Here is a 15,435-nt window from a genome sequence, read left to right as displayed (position 1 = left end):
GCCTCCCTGCCCCTTCCCTGACACCTTGGCCTTGGCCCGGCCGCCTCAGTGCTCCGTTCAGCCATCTGGGTGGCTGTCTTGGAGCGCTCTGCACATGGGCCCCCCTCTTCTGTCAGCACACTCTCTTCCCGTGACCTCTGCGGCTCTGCTGCCCTTCCTGGTCTTCTTCACTGTCTGCCTCCTCTGCTTGTCTCCTGACTCCGGGGTGGCCTTGCCTCCTCCTGGAAACACCCGTGCCCCTCAGGCTGGTCCTTGGCCCCTCCTCACTTACGCCGAGCGCTCTCGCAGGTGTCCCCTCCTGTGGCTCCATTACCAGCCAGGTCTCCAGCCCAAGCCTCCACTCTGGTTTCTGACCGTGCACCTGCTGTCTTCTGAACAACCACCTAGACGTCTCTCGGGAACTTCAACTTCAGCGTATCCCCGCCCCATCCTCTCCCCTCCTCTGTTCTCTAGCCCAGTGAACGGAAGCTCTGCCCTCGCAGTTGTCCAAACTAGAAAAGGAGGTTTTGTTTTTGACTCTTCCTCTGCATCAGTCTCTCTGTGTAGTTAATTAACAAATACCCTGATTCTACTGGTAAATGGCTTTCTCACACTGGCCCTGTTTATTCCATCTCCGCCATGGAGATCCTAGATCAAGCTACTGTCACCTCTCATCTGGATTACTGCCTGCAGCCTCCAGATATGCTTCTCAGTCTCCAATTTCAACCCCTTCCAATGCATCCTCTCTGCTCTCCCCACAGTGTTCTTTCTCAAGTGCAAACCTGCCGTCTGACCAGGAGTGAGCTCTTGTGCTTAAACCCTTCAGTGGCTCCTCGTGGCTTGTGGGATAAAAGTCCCAGCTCCTCAGTTGGTTAACACAACCCTGCATGATGGGGGTGCACTCCCCTTACTGGCTTTACCTCTTGCTATTTTTTCCCCTACTTCCACCCAGCTGGCCTTTTGGCTCTTCTAGTTATGCCCTTTTTTGCCTCCCTCTGTTTGGAACCCTTTTGGGCTCTTCCCCGGATGACTCCTGCTCCTCCGTCAGGTCTCCCCTTGAAACTCGGGAGCCTGACCTTGCTGCCCTGACTCACTGTGCTTTCCCAGACCTTGTTGTGCTTCGTCACCTGCTAGCTTGTCTCCATCCCCCAGGAGATTGAAGACTCAGGGCAGACATGAAGCCTTGTCTTGCTTTCCGTTATATCTCTTGGTGCCTGGCACATAGTAGATGCCCAGTAAATATTTGTTGAATGGACAGAGGGACTTCAAAAAAAATCTATGCTTAGTCATTTAACAAACTTTCTCCCTGTGTTATGCTCCCTAGCACCCTCATTCCCTTTTGTTTTCCTGATTTTGTGAGACTCCCACCTCTTGAGCTACTTGGCTTTACCTATTTTAAATCTCTTCCTCAAATAATGACTTGGGAAAAAGAAATCCTAACTTGTCCAACACTCTTGAAAATGGCCCTCTGTAAAGTCTTATGGTTTTATAGTCTTCTCAAAGCCAGTGCTCTTAAAATGCAGGTTCAGATGAACATTGTAGAGGAACAAGCAAATGTGTAAAAGTGACTTTTTGAAGCCTTTCAAGTACCAAATGTTCTTTGCTATTTTTTAAACTTAAGTGAAGAAATGTAGTCACGTGGAAGAACGTTAGGTGATGGGTGGTGTCTTTTGGTAGTTTGGCTCCTCTTTATTTTCTTCTATTTTTAACGCTGGGCCAGACTCAATAGGAACCTGTGCGTCTAGAGCCGTGGTCCTTGGGTGTCTGCGTGCTGAAGTCCTGTAGGAAGAGGCAGAGGGGGGTTCTGTGAGTGAGGTCTGAGAAACTGTTTTCAATTTGACTCTTAACTTGGCTAGTACTTTTTTTAAAAAGATATTAAATTGTTGACATTATATGTCAGATAAAGGGAAATTTACTTGGAAACTGGTTATTAAAGCAGTTTTAAGTTTTTATTACTTGTAGATTTTGATAAGGCTCCCAGACATTAATTATAATGATTTTTATATTTTATAATCAGGATTGAAATAGGGCTGTAAGTTAAAATTTCAGTCCTTCTCCCTGGGCAGGAATGCTCTAAGAAGGAGTAAGCATTTGCTTATAATGAGTTAAAATGGCAGTAGCACTCTAAGTAATACAATTACCAAGGTGTTCTGTAGTGCAGGACAGGGTTGCTCTCTACCCTGTGAGTGTCGAATAAACTGTGAAACTCAGCATCTTTGGCAAGTGTTAATACTAATATGGTTTATATGCTATAAATTTGTGTGGATTATACCAGCGCTCCTCAAACTTTAAAATACCTATTTTAACCATCCTGACTCTTGTTAAACTGCTGGTTCTGATTAGTTTCTAACAAGCTCCCAGGCGATGTCAAAGCTGCTGGAGTGTGGACCACACTCTGAGTAGCAAGGGGTTATAATAAGTGTGTCTTATTTATCAAAGACTGTGAACGCTTTTCCTGTCATTCATTGCGTTTATCTAAAGTATTCTGTTTTAGACCATTGCTTTGTCTTGACATCAGGGGAGAGACTGTTTCTTTCTCTCAGAGAATACTTCTACTGACCTTTTCCCATTCAGTTCAGTTCTGCACGACTTAACGGATGTATCCAGCTGAAGATAGACTTTTCCGTATTTGCATTTTATTCTTTGAAAGTTTCTTGCTAATGCAACTTGCCTTGTGAGAGACAACCTGTATGAGTTTGCTAGAGCTGTCAAAAGAAAGCATGATAAACTTTGTGACTTAAACAACAGAACGGTTTGCCTCACACTTCTGGAGGCCGAAATCCAGGGTCAGGGCCGGGTTGGTTCCTTCTGAGGCTGAGAGGAGAATCCGCTCCAGGCTCCCTCCTGGCTTCTGTGCTTTGCCAGCAATCTTTGGCATCCCCAGGCTTCCACAGCACCGTCTGACCCATGTCTTCATCGTCACGTGGCGTTCTCCCAGGATGTTTGTGTCTGGGTTTCCTCCTGTTACGAGGACACAGTCACACTGGATCAGGGGCCCATCCTACACCAATCTGGCCTCATCTTAACAAATTATATCTGCAGTGACCCTGTCTTCAAATAAGGTCACATTCTGAGGTACTGCGGTTAGACTTCAACATGTGAATTTGGAGGGTACACCGTTCAGCCATGACACAAACCATGAATTTTCAGCATCTTAGAAAGTAGTTAACAGGAGAGCTACTGGGACCACCCCCTTCTGATCAGCATCAGAATTGCTCTTTTTAGTGCCCCTCCGCCCCCTGTTGTTTCTTAGTTCAGTAGGAGTTTGTGTGCTCTTTAAAAAGCACTGACTTGTCTGCAGACATCAGAGAATAGTGGCTGGGGCCTTTTTTAGAGGCCTTTTCTTGCTGGAGGGTCGTCCTCAGTCCTGGTTCTTTAACATTGCCCTGTTTGTGCCTCTAGGAGACGTTGATCCAGCAGCACGTGTCATTTCATTAGGTCCTGTATCTGATGTTGTGGATAGTGGAGTCCTCCAGCAATTGAATGAGAGCAGTGGACACATCTCAGCATGTCGGTCTAGAGAGTTGCGAATCTAAACCTGGGACAGGCTGGGGCCATGAGGCAGAAACAGCAGCCTCTGCCAACACCGGAACAAGCCGACGCTTCCAGATAAGGCAGAAAAGGCCTTTTGTAATGGAAATCACGCGAGGGTTCATCTTCTCTTGAGAATGCAGTCAAAAATGAGATGGTTGACTTGATTCCTGAGCAGTTACACCAAGAAGAGCGTCAGTGAGATGATTGAGCCGAAGAAGAAACGATTGTAATGGTAATGGTATGGGGGAAATGAACTTGAGTTTAAACTTGATTTGAGTTACAGTGTCTCTGAATTGAACATCCCAAGTTGGAAGAAGATACATTTGGGGGCTCCAGGACTATAGTAGCAAAGTATAGAGCAAGCAGTAAAATCTTCTAGTGAAAACTTACATGCAGGACAACAAAATGATGAAAGATATCCAAATACCAGATAATCCACCAGGAAGGCTTTTGTTTAGGAATTTGTTTCAAGAGGAACAAGGGATGAGGGAGAAAAATCAGTTTTACCCATCAGAGTCAGTAATGTAACATTGCCTACTAGGGTAAAAAGAAAATGTGAAGACGATTAGTGTACAAAGCATGTACCCAGATGGCTTAGGGGAGTCTGACACCAGCCTAAGAACAGGGATAGTTGAGCCCATTGTAAGTATCATTGAAAACAGACAGCGAACCAGGCAGATGTCACAGAAGATGGACGAAGGACAGCGAGAAGGGGATCCGGAGATTTTGTTGACCTTCATGGGTTTACAGCCTCTGTCTCTAAACAAAGTATGGAAACAGTAGAGCTTTTATTTTGCTTTTGTTTTTCTTTTGTTTTGTTTTGTTTTCCCCCCACTAAGTAGAAATGAGCATTCTTAGTCTGTTTCTGGCAATCTGTTAATTTATTAGGATAGTTGTCTTTCGTTTGCTTTCCGATAGGCATAGTAAATTTAGTTGAAGAGCACATCTGTATGCTACAACTTGATTACATCTTTTTTTCTAGCTATTTTGCATTTTTTCTTTTACCATGTTTCAGTTTCTGCATGTAGAATTAAATAAGAAACAAAACTTGTAAAGTTGTAACATTTCACATGGAAATGCTGCCCGATCTTCACCAGCTTCAGAAATCTGACCTTTGCCGATGCTGCAATAAAGTGTTGTAATTTAGATTTGGTGTGGTTGTGTTTTATTTGGTTTGGGTTTTGGAAACCTATTAAATGGGTAAATCAGTATCTTCCACGGTCATCACTATTCTTTATAAAATAGTCTCAGAGATGATTTCTTTAGCATTTCACTAGTATTGTTGCTCTCCCTTTAGCATCTGTTACTTGCATTGTTTTCCTGGGTTCCTGAGTTAGTTACCTTTGGGGTCAGTACAAAAAGTAGCCAGTGGAGTCCAATAGAATAAACATTTTTAGAACAGGCTTGAAGCTGGTTATGATGGAAAATGCTGGTACAGCGCAGTCTAGCCTGGGGTGGTGTTTATGATCTTACCCACGTGTGTGCCGCAGGGCTGATAAACGCCTCTGTAAGGCAGGTGGTTCAGAAGGGAATTGCGAGAACCGTCGTTTTCAATTTCTTTCCAGGTGTTTATTCCAAGGCTGGCTGAGACAAATCCAGAAGGCATGAAGGAAGTTTCAAAACTCGACTTAATTCTCTTAACCCTATTTTCCAACCCTCATCGCCATCTTCCTTGCTGACCTGTGTCCTATTTCTTGCTATTCGGTGTTGAGGAGAATGGTTTCCAAGTTTTGTCATGTTTATATTGTTTCCAAGTTTAAATTGTTAGAGGGAACCAGGGGTAATTCTGTTGTGTATCATGCACAAGGCAGAGAATATCTGAAAATCAGCTGTGATAATTCACCTTCATTCACTTTTCATCTTTCATCTGGAATAAACAAGGTCACTAGCAGGTGTAACCATAAAGGAAGTAGACCAAATAAGATGGGGTGCAGCACTGCGCTTTATTCCGTTAGATTTCTGTAGCAGAGATCGGTTACTGGTGACCAAAAGATTAGTGACACGTAAGATAGGTTCTGTTTTAACCACCAAGGAGCTTGCTTATATTTAAAAACATAAATAAGGGGGAAAGCCTGCTGGATTTTGGAGAAGACTGATTCTCATAGCTGGTCAGTCTTTTGGCCTCTTTCCCCCACCTTGTGATCCACCAAAGGTAAGCAAAGATGTGAAAAAACCTGATGTTTGCTGTCAGACTTCTCCCTTTGATCCTTTGATGCCTTTTGGGGGAACAAATAAGCTGAGAAGGCCTCTAGGCAGCCCAGGGGTCACTCTCCCAGTGAGTCTCTGCACTTGCCTACGAGAGCCGCCCAGGCCCTGTGAGCTCATACCCCATAGAGTACCTGACCTGTGTGAGACTCGGGGGCTGGACAGATAGCACACAGCAGCTGAAAGAGCCCAACAAGGAGCCAGACTAGAAAAGGCAAACCACATAAGCAGGACGCGGCAATACCAAAGGGGAGAGCATGGCACAGGACCCCGAGAGACCTGGTTAGGTAGTAATCCTGGAACACGTAGAATGTTAGTCCTGGAAGAAACACTCATTTTGCAGATGGGGAGTCATCCTGAGCAGTGCGGTGACTTAACTTTCAGCGTAGTGAGATCAGTCATTGGCGGTATCAGAATTTTTGTGATTAGCAGAAATAACTGTTGTAGAAAGGAAATAGGCCCAGAGTGGTGAGGCCAACAGCAAAGAGAGGTGTAGACCTCAGATTTCCTAATAACTCCAGCCATATCATAGAATATCTTCGGAATACTCATAATGGAAAACCTGGGATAATTTTTTTTTAAGACAAAATATCTTCTTATAAAAGGCAGAGATGAAATGTATCTCAGGTTCCCTTCTAAAATGGTTTTAAAATTTTGTGTGCTTGGACCGGGGTGGGGGGTAAACCTCCAGCTATTCAGAAGCTCTTTCATTTAGTTGCAAATGAAAGAGACCCAATTTGAATTCACTTAAACTCACAGGAGATTATTGTAAGGATCCTAAAGTTTGAAACCAACATGAGAATATTGTTGGGCTTTAAAGATACCTAAATGCAACCAGAATCCTCCGGTGTGTGTGCTTTCTGCTCCTTGTAGTCTGCTCAGGTGTGCCATAACAGCATACCACAAAGCAGCAGCTTAAACAGCAGACACTTATTCCTCACAGTTGTGGAGGCTGGAAGCCCAAGCACGGCTTCTGGTGAGGGTTCTGTTCTTTGGCTTGTAGCCGGCACTCTCACGTGGCCTTTATTCTGCATCCCTGGTGTCTCTTCCTCATAAGGACACCAGTCTTATTGGGTTAGGGCCCCACCCTTCTGACCCCATTTAACCTTAGTTACCTCCTTAAAGGTTCCATCTTCAAATACAGTTACATGGGGGCTTGGGCCTTCAACCTATGAATTTTGAGGCGGGGCACACTATTCAGTCCATAACACTCATTGTAAACTTGGCTGCCAACAGCTCCTGAGTTTTAAATCTTGCAGCTACAGAAACAACTTGATGGACAGTGCAGCCAAGTCTGCATACCCACAGATCTGCTGGTCCATCCTTGGATCTGTGGTCAAGGAGGCAGGTTCTGTGAAACCATAGCCGCTCAAGCAGGAGCCTTAAGAATTACCTGGGGGGGCGGGCGCTTCCTACACTCAGTTATCCATAATTGGGGTTCTCAGATTTTAAACATGAGGTTTTCCACATAGCTATACATTTATTTCTAAAGTTTGGATTTTAAAGAACTCCAAATGTTTTATCTGTACAACCTCTCATTAAAACATCTCATTCCCTCTGTGTGGCTGGCACCAGGGTATAGCTGCCCCACCTCTGTCTAGTGCTCTTCCCTAGACTTGTTTTGAATGAAAACAGAATGGAGGTGGAATCAATTTTAAAATATTTAGCATGCTATATAAGTAAAATCATGTTTTTGGCATTCTTATTTAAATGCAATTTTTTTTTTAAACCTTTGGACAAAGTACAAGGGACAGTCAGCCATCTTCTGTTATCTCAGTAGAAATTCTTCTTTCCGGAGGAGTAACTTTGGAAATTGTTGGATTATTACTCAAATGTTTGTTTCCTTGGAAGCGGTTCTAGTTTTATAGTTATTGGGGAAAGCATTTCAAATTCTGCTGAGTGTGTGTGTGTATGGTGTACAGGTGCTCATGCTATTACCCTGTCTTTGGTTTCCTATTGATACTGTATAGTCAGTCTGATTAGATTCATGGATTTAAACATTTAGATGAATACTTGGTGACCATGAGAAGGGAAAGATTGATTGACCCCATTCTGTATACCAGGCACTGGGGATACAGAGGTGGGGAAAGAATCACTGCCCCCATGGGACTGATGTTCTAGTAGAGGAGACAGACAAGAAATGTGAAAAATTCCGTGAAATTAAGTGATGGTATCTGTAAAGTGCTTAGCTCATCACGTGGCATATGGGAAGGGTCCATCTGATGGTGGCTAGTGTTACTATGACACCTTTGCATATGCCGTTTCCTTTGCCAGAAATGTCCTCTCCTTACTGCCTGGCTGTGCTACTGGCCTTCCAAGATGTAGTTCAAGCTTCGCCTCCTCTAGGAAACCTTGCTGTCCCCTCATCCCTGATTTAATTTAGATGCTTTCCTTGAGCTTCATCAAAGGGACCTCTGCCTGCCCACCTGCCCCTGGCAGGGGGATGAGGTTAATTGGAGGGTGGTGCTCAGTGACTGTTCTGCAAGAGGCATGCAGAGCCCCTTGATAGGAGTACCAGGCTAGGACTGGGGGACCCTGTGCGGTGCTCAACATGTGCTTCCCCCGAACTATGGGAATTCTCAGGGAATCTGCTCCACCTCAGGAAGTGTGTGTGGCCACGTTCCCAAACACCTCCCCTGCCATGTCTGCAACAGGACTTCCGTGCTCGAAGGTGGGATTTTTTGCCAGGCTTCTCTGAGGGGGCATCGGCAATGGAGAAGAAGCAGACAGAGCAGAACAGGCAGCGGATTTGCAAAGAGAAAGCAGAGTTGTCCTCAGCTTAATCAGGTTGACCACCTGCTTGTGTGTGTAGCAGAAAGGCACTTAGGGCTGGTTCACTATGACTTCTGTGTACATGGGGGCCACTGACTGAACACCGAGCCTAGGAAGGATTGTAAGGAATGGCCCAAATCCCCCAGTAATTTATAATCTTGTTCTAAGCCACGCACAGAATGTGCAGCCTCCCATGTCGGCCCGGGGCCATCATGGCGCTGCCCCTGCCTTGATTCTGGTGAGGTGGGGGGCGCTGGCGGGGGAGCCACACAGAGCGACCCGGGGTTCTGCTCCTGCCACTTCTTGGGTAAGTTTCTTAACCGAAGCCTCACTGATGTCATTTGTGCAATGAGAATCAAATGATGAATTTTCCAGGGTGGTCGTGAATGTAAAGCATTCACTCAACACGTACCACGTGCTTAGGCTGACGTCCCCGTGACACACAAGGCAAATCCTGCTTCTATGGAGTTTCCGTTCTTGGAGGGAGAGACTCATAGGAATGAAAAATTAAGAAAAATATCAAAATGAGAGGAGCTGAGATGGATACTGCAATGCCGAAGGCCCTTTTCTGGGATGGGCTTAGCTGTAGGCGCAGGAGGGGGCCTGCGGAAGCCCACGTGAAAGGGCTGATGCAGCAGGAGCAGGAAGGCCTGGCATCCTCGGCCCAAGTCAGGACAACCCAAGGGCCAGTCCAGCTGTCGATAAGCCCACATCACAGCCGCCTTGCCCCTCTGCCCGTGTTGCCGGCTCCCCTCCACGGCAGTTGGTCCCAAGCGTGCTCCCTAATGAACATCGCGTCCTCTAACCTCCTTCCCAGGCTCTGCTTTCCTGAGACCCGACTGCAGCCCAAGTGCTGTGCAGGGAGAGGTGCCATGACTGGTGGCCCCTCGAGATTGACCCCCCCAGATGGCAAGGATCAGCCCCTGGAAGATACACATTCCAGACAAGAGGTCAGAGAGGGAGGGACGAGCATGGCCTGCTTGAGGAATGGAAGGAAAAACCAGTGAGAGGTGGACGCAGAGCTTTGAGAGGCAGGGCCCGTATCAGAGAGGACTTGTAAGCCAGAGGGACACGTGGATTTTCTTCTGGGTGTGATACGATCGATTTGCTCTGACTGTACAGGATCATCTGGCTGCTGAGTGGAGGTCAGATTGTAGGGGCTAAAGTAGAACTGGGGGGACCTGGGAGCAGGGTATGGCCAGGGCCTGGCCAAGAGACGATGGGGTGGTGGCAGAAAGAGGGGGCAGATTTCCCAAGTAGAGGGGAGAGGGTAGGATGTCCTGGCCTGCACGGTTGTGGTGGTGGGGCCTGGGAGGGAGGGACGGAGGGAGTGGGTGCAGCCCGTCCCCAGGTGCTGTCATTCACGGAGCGGGAGCTGCCGGCAGGCTCCCACCCGTCTCCCTTCGAGGGTTTGCATGATGTTTTCACAGGCTGCCAGGGAAAACGGCCACTGCCAAATGCACCTGGTTTCTGGAGACTTCCTCGTCTGCAGGTGGGCAGGCAAAGGTCTCGGCCAGAGAGCTGAGACCGTGACGTTGCCCTGGGCAAGTGGAGGGGGGCCCCGGGGCCTCTTCTCCAGGAGTGCTGTCCAGCTGTGCTTTTGGAGCGCAGGCCCTGGGCCTGGGCCGGGTGAGGAGCAAGGGGACCCTCCCACCGGCCCCGTGCACACTGGTGGGACGGGGCCGACTGTAAACGGTTGTCTTTCTGTTCTGCCTGACCTGGATTTTCCTTTCCTTTTTTTTTTTAAATCTGACTTTTGTTTGTTTGCTTTGCATTGTTTCTGAGAGACTCTAGAGAGAGACCCAAGGCACCCGGGCTGGTGGCTGCACACCCAGGTCAGGCTGGGACTGCCCGGCCACAGCCTCCCCTTGGCCCTCCCAGAGGCCCGGGCCTCCTTCTGCAAACCCCCAGCTTCCCGAAGCCTCAGCACCAGGCAGACCTCACCCACCCGGGGCCTCTCTTTCCCTCCTCTTTACCACCCCCTGCTGTAGGAACTGGGAGGCGCCATTGGCCCACACGGCCCCCCTCAGGAGGAAGCCATCCGGTCACTCCCTCGGGAGCGGCGGAGGGTGGGAGAGAAGATCTGTGTATTTAGGTCCCTAGAGCCGGCAACGTGTGACTTTGGTGTCTTCCATGGTCCACTGGGGTTTCTGCACCAGCTCCCATGGTGTTCCGTGCCTGCTGCTCTAACCTGCAAACAAGCACAGAGAGCCAGTGCATGAAAGCCAGGTCACCCTGGGTGTTACGGGGAGAGGAATTCTAAAATAACTACAGAATCCCTAATCCCATTTTACTTTTTAAAAACTTTTTATCTAGAAATAATTACAGACTCACCAGAGGTTGCAAAAACAGTCGAGCCCTGCAAACCCTGGGTCCAGCTTCCCCCAGGGGTGACATCTTATATGATGATAGTACAATATCAAAACCAGGAAACCGACATTGGTTCAATACTGGTAACTAGACTATAGACCTCATTCAGTTTCCACAAGTTTTTACACATGCACGTGTGTGTGTGTGTGTTTCTACAGAATGGGATTCCATGTGTAGATTTGTGTAACTCCACCACCATCAAGATACAGAAATGTTCCAGCACCACAAAGGAACTCCTTCCTGTGTGCTACTCCTTGACCCCTGGTGTATTAGTGTTCTTCAGAGAAACAGAACCAAAAGGATAAAAAGAGATGAATATGGGGATATTTTATAATAGGAGTAGGCTCATGTAATTATGGAGGCCAAGATATCTCACGGTCTGCCATCTGCAAACTGGAGAAGCAGGAAAGTCAGTTCTTCAGTTCATCCCAAGTCTGAAGCCCTGAGACTCACTCTTGAGTCAGAAGGCGAGAACCAGGGGCACCCATGTCTGGGGTCAAGAGAAGATGGACGTCCCAGCTCGAGCAGAGAGAGCAGGCGCCCCTTCATCCACCCTGTTCTCTTCACGCCCTCAGTGGACTGGCAGATGCCCACCCACATGCGTGAGGAGGATCTTTACTCAGTCCACTGACTCAAATGTTCATCTCTTCTGGAGACACCCTCACAGACACACCCAGAAATAATGTCACACCAACAACCTGGGCATCCCGTAGCCCAGTCAAGGTGACACATAAAATTAGTCATCACACCTGGAAATAACTAACCTGGTTTCATCTGTATAGTTTTGTCATTTTGAGAGTGTTATGTAAATGAAACTGCACAGTATGGATCGATGATGGATTTATGATGCCCTTGAGATCCATCCAAGTCGGTGCATGTGGTTCCTTCTTATTGATGAATGGTACCCCAGTGTATGGATGTCCCAGAGTTTAACCACTTACCCACTAAAGGACATTTGGGTTGTTCCCAGTTTGAGGCTATTCTGAATAAATCTTCTATGAATACTTCTGTACAAGTTTTTAAAAAATTTTGGTAAAATACACATAAAATTTACCACTGTAACCATTTTTAAGTGTATAATTTAGCATGTGTATAGGTTTTTGTATGGATGTAAGTTTTCACTTCTCTGGGATAAATGCCTAAGAGTATAATTGCTGGATCATGTGGTAAGTGCATGTTTAGTTTTTTAAGAAACAACTGCCAAACTATTTTCTGGAGTGACTATACGATTGTCTGTTCCCACCAGCAATGTAGGGGAGATCCAGTTGCTCCACACTGCTGCCAGCATTTGGTCTTATCACTGTTTGGTTTTTTTTTTATTTTACCTGCTATAATCAGTGTGTACTGGTATCTCCTTGTTACGATTTGCGTTTCCCTAATGGTTAATGATGGTAAGCACCTTTTTATGTGCTTGTTTGCCATTCATAGATCCTCTTTGGTGAAATGTCTGTTCATGTCTTCTGCCTTTCTAATTTAATTAGAAGCAGGGCCAAACGTTTGTGTATTTATTGCATTTGTGTTTTCGAGTTTTGAGAATTCTTTAAATTCTTTTACAGATTCCAGATATAAGTCAGATATGTGGTTTCCAAATAATTTTTCCCAATCTGTAGCATGCCTTCCATCCTTTTAAAGGGGTCTTTTGCTCAGCAAAAGTTTCAAATTTTGATGAAGTCCAACTTATCTTTTTTTTCCATAAATGATTCTTTTGTTATCATGTCTGATTACTCTTTGTCTAGCCCTAGATATCAAAGATTTTATGTTGTCCTTCTTTCCTAAAAGTTTAATTGTTGTATGTTTTACATTAGGTCCATGATCCATTTTGAGTTAATTTTGGTGTAAGGTGTGAGGTTTAGGATTTTTTTTAGCCTATGCATGATCAATTGCTCCAGTGCCGTTTGTTGGAGAGGCTGTCATTCTCTATTGGGTAGCTTTTGCACCTTTGTCAAGAAAACCACAGAACCTACCGCGTGGGTCTATTTCTGGGTTCTCTCTTCTGTTCCATTGATCTCTGGGTCTGTCGCTTCACTAATACCACACTGTATTACTGTTTGGTGAGCTCTGTGGTAAGCCTTGATATCAGGTAGAGTGATTTCCACCCACTTTATTCTTTGTCAAGCTTCTTAGCTGATCTAGTTCCTCTGCATATAAATTTTAGAATAAGCTTGTCTTTGTCTACAAAAATATCTTGCTGGGATTTCCATAGGAATTGGCATTATTATTTTTGAGCTACTGTGAATAGAATTGTTTTCGTAATACCATTTTCAGATTGTTTATTGCTAATATCTAGAAACGCAGTCTATTTTTTTTACACTGGTCTGGTATCCTGTGATGTTGTTTGACCCAATTAGTTCTAGTAGCTGTTTAGTGGATTCCTTAGGATTTTCCTTATACAGGATCATGTCATCTGCAAATACAGTTTGACTTCTTGCTTTCCAATCTGGATGTGTTTTCTTTTTCTTACCTGATTGCACTGTCTAGAATCTCCGATACAGTAACCAGTAGAAGTGGTGGGAGCGGACATCCTTGCCTCGTCTTAGGAGAAAGCATTCTGTTTTTAACTGTGTAATATAATACAGAGAGCACCACATACTGGCCAAGTACCAGAGTCCTGAGAAGGGGGGGTGGGGGGTGGGTGAGGACATCTGCTTCCCGAGGAGACGGGTTGGGAGGAAGATGAGCTCACCGAGGTCAGGAAGTCTGTGAGTTTGTCCCGACATTCCAGTACGGGAACTGACAGCTGAAGAGGACGGACTCAGCACTGCTGATGCTGTTGCAGGCTTAGCTATGCTTCCCTGACAAGGTCGACCTCCTCTCCCTCCCCACCACGCCCGGGAATGAGACAGCCAGACGGCCTCTAAGGGTCCTGTGCCCTCACAGGCTGCATCTCACTCCCCGTCACTCCAGGGGGGCAGGGGCAGGCAAACTGAGAGGCTCCCAAATGTTCCAGGGAAGAAAGGTAGGACCAAGCACCTGAAACTCTTGCCCCAGTGGGGATCCTGTGGACCTTCTTCCCCTATTAGGAACCTGACCTTCATTAATCCATTCACTTATTTAATGCATTTGTCTGATACCTGCTAGGTGCAAGGCATCTTTTGAGTCGTGGCATGGGATGAAATAGACTAGCAAGGTCCTTATTCACCAGACACTTATAATTTACAACAGAGGGATGAGTCTCAAATGCTTATACTTTAGAAACAATGTGATCCCTGGGACGGGAGAGGCATAAACAAGTGCTATGGTCTTTCGGAGAAAGGAAACTGTGTGTGTGTGTGTGTGTGTGTGTGTTGGGAGGTGTGGTTAGGGCAAGTGGGATGGGGGTTGTTACCAGTAGGGGGGGCATAGGCAAGCTGAACCCTAAATGATGTAAAGAATTTTGACAGATGACTGGCAGCAGCTTTGGGGACACCCTAGAGCTGAAAACTCTCATATGCGCATGACTCGCCTGAGGGCTTGTGAAAATTCCGATTCTGATTCCGTGGGTCTGGGAAAAGACTTGAGAGTTCTGACAAGCTCTCAGGTGAGGCTGATGCGCGGGTCAGAGGGTCACCCTGAGTCGCAAGAGTGTAGAGAACGTCTGATATGATTTGGCTGGAGAACAGTGGGAGGGAAGGAGAGCAGAACTGGAAAAGTAGGTGGGGGCCAGATTCCAGGCTGAGGAGTTTGAACTGTATTTGGCAGGCAGTGCACAACCTCTGAAGGTATTTGGGTCATGAAATGAACCAAGCTGGCTGTTAGGAAGATTAGCCCGGAAATTACTCAGTGGAGAGATGGAGCGGGGGCAACTAGAGGGACAGTGATTTGTCATACGCCCATGTATCCATCCACCCACCCACCCGTCCATCTACCCACCCATCTACGCATCTACCCAACATCTGTCTGCCATCTGCTTACATTTGTTAGACGCATATTATTCTCCAGACCCTGGGGAAGGATGGAGAAGGCCCAGTTTTCCCCTGCAGGGATCCCAGAGCCCAGTGGGATTGATGAACCTGTGTTATGTGTGCAGGTGCTATGGGAGCACAGAAGAAGTGGGTGGGTGAGGGGCTTCATGAGGAGGGGACCCTTGACAGCTTTTGAAGAGCAGTGGGAGTTACTTGGATAAAGAAGAGTCCAGTTGGACTCTCCCGGTTAGAGGGAGCCACTCAAGCAAAAGCCGGAGGTGGGCAGCATGTGGTGCTTGTGTTTCACGGCTGTGAGCCTGGGGCTGATGGGGTGTGGTGTTCAGCCGGCGGAGGCTCCAGAGGTGCAGTGGGGTCCCTGGCCACCAAATAATAGGGACTAGCTTTGGTTATGATGGGACTAGTTCTGAGATGGCTCTCAGAACTGATCGGAAGGTTGAAGAACCAGCTTAGGCAGGTACCCAAGGTCAGGCTGTGTCTCCCCACCTCTCTGAGGATTGTCTCCCAATGGGTAGGGTGTGGTCAGCCACAGCACAGGGCCCACTCTCGGAGGCCGTAACCGTTACTGGAGTCTGTGGATGCTTATGTTCCCAGGCACCGTGCTCAGAGCTTTCTTTACACAGGCCAGTAGCCCTGGGAGGGGTCCCCTCGGTAAGGACAAGGAAACAAGGCTTGA

The 15,435-nt window shown here is 46.9% G+C and overlaps 1 protein-coding gene across 3 annotated transcripts in view; it reads left to right on the top strand.

The window, feature by feature from the left end:
• Positions 1–15,435, top strand: part of UPF2 (UPF2 regulator of nonsense mediated mRNA decay) — a 212,927-nt gene that overhangs the window by 94,464 nt on the left and 103,028 nt on the right. Inside the window, exon 22 of one of the 3 annotated variants that reach the window (XM_079912669.1) lies at positions 3,382–4,669. The exons of the other annotated variants lie outside the window; for them this stretch is intronic. Within the exon in view, the coding sequence (XP_079768795.1) occupies positions 3,382–3,391 (10 nt within the window). The 3' untranslated portion in view covers positions 3,392–4,669. Of the gene's footprint in view, positions 1–3,381; positions 4,670–15,435 lie in introns of those variants that run through there. 3 annotated transcript variants of the gene reach the window in all.

The sequence above is a fragment of the Stenella coeruleoalba genome (genome assembly GCF_951394435.1).
Source record: "Stenella coeruleoalba genome assembly, chromosome: 2".
NCBI lineage: Eukaryota > Metazoa > Chordata > Mammalia > Artiodactyla > Delphinidae > Stenella > Stenella coeruleoalba.
The sequence above is the reverse complement of the archived record's forward strand: the minus strand, read 5'-3'. Positions and strand labels throughout refer to the sequence as shown.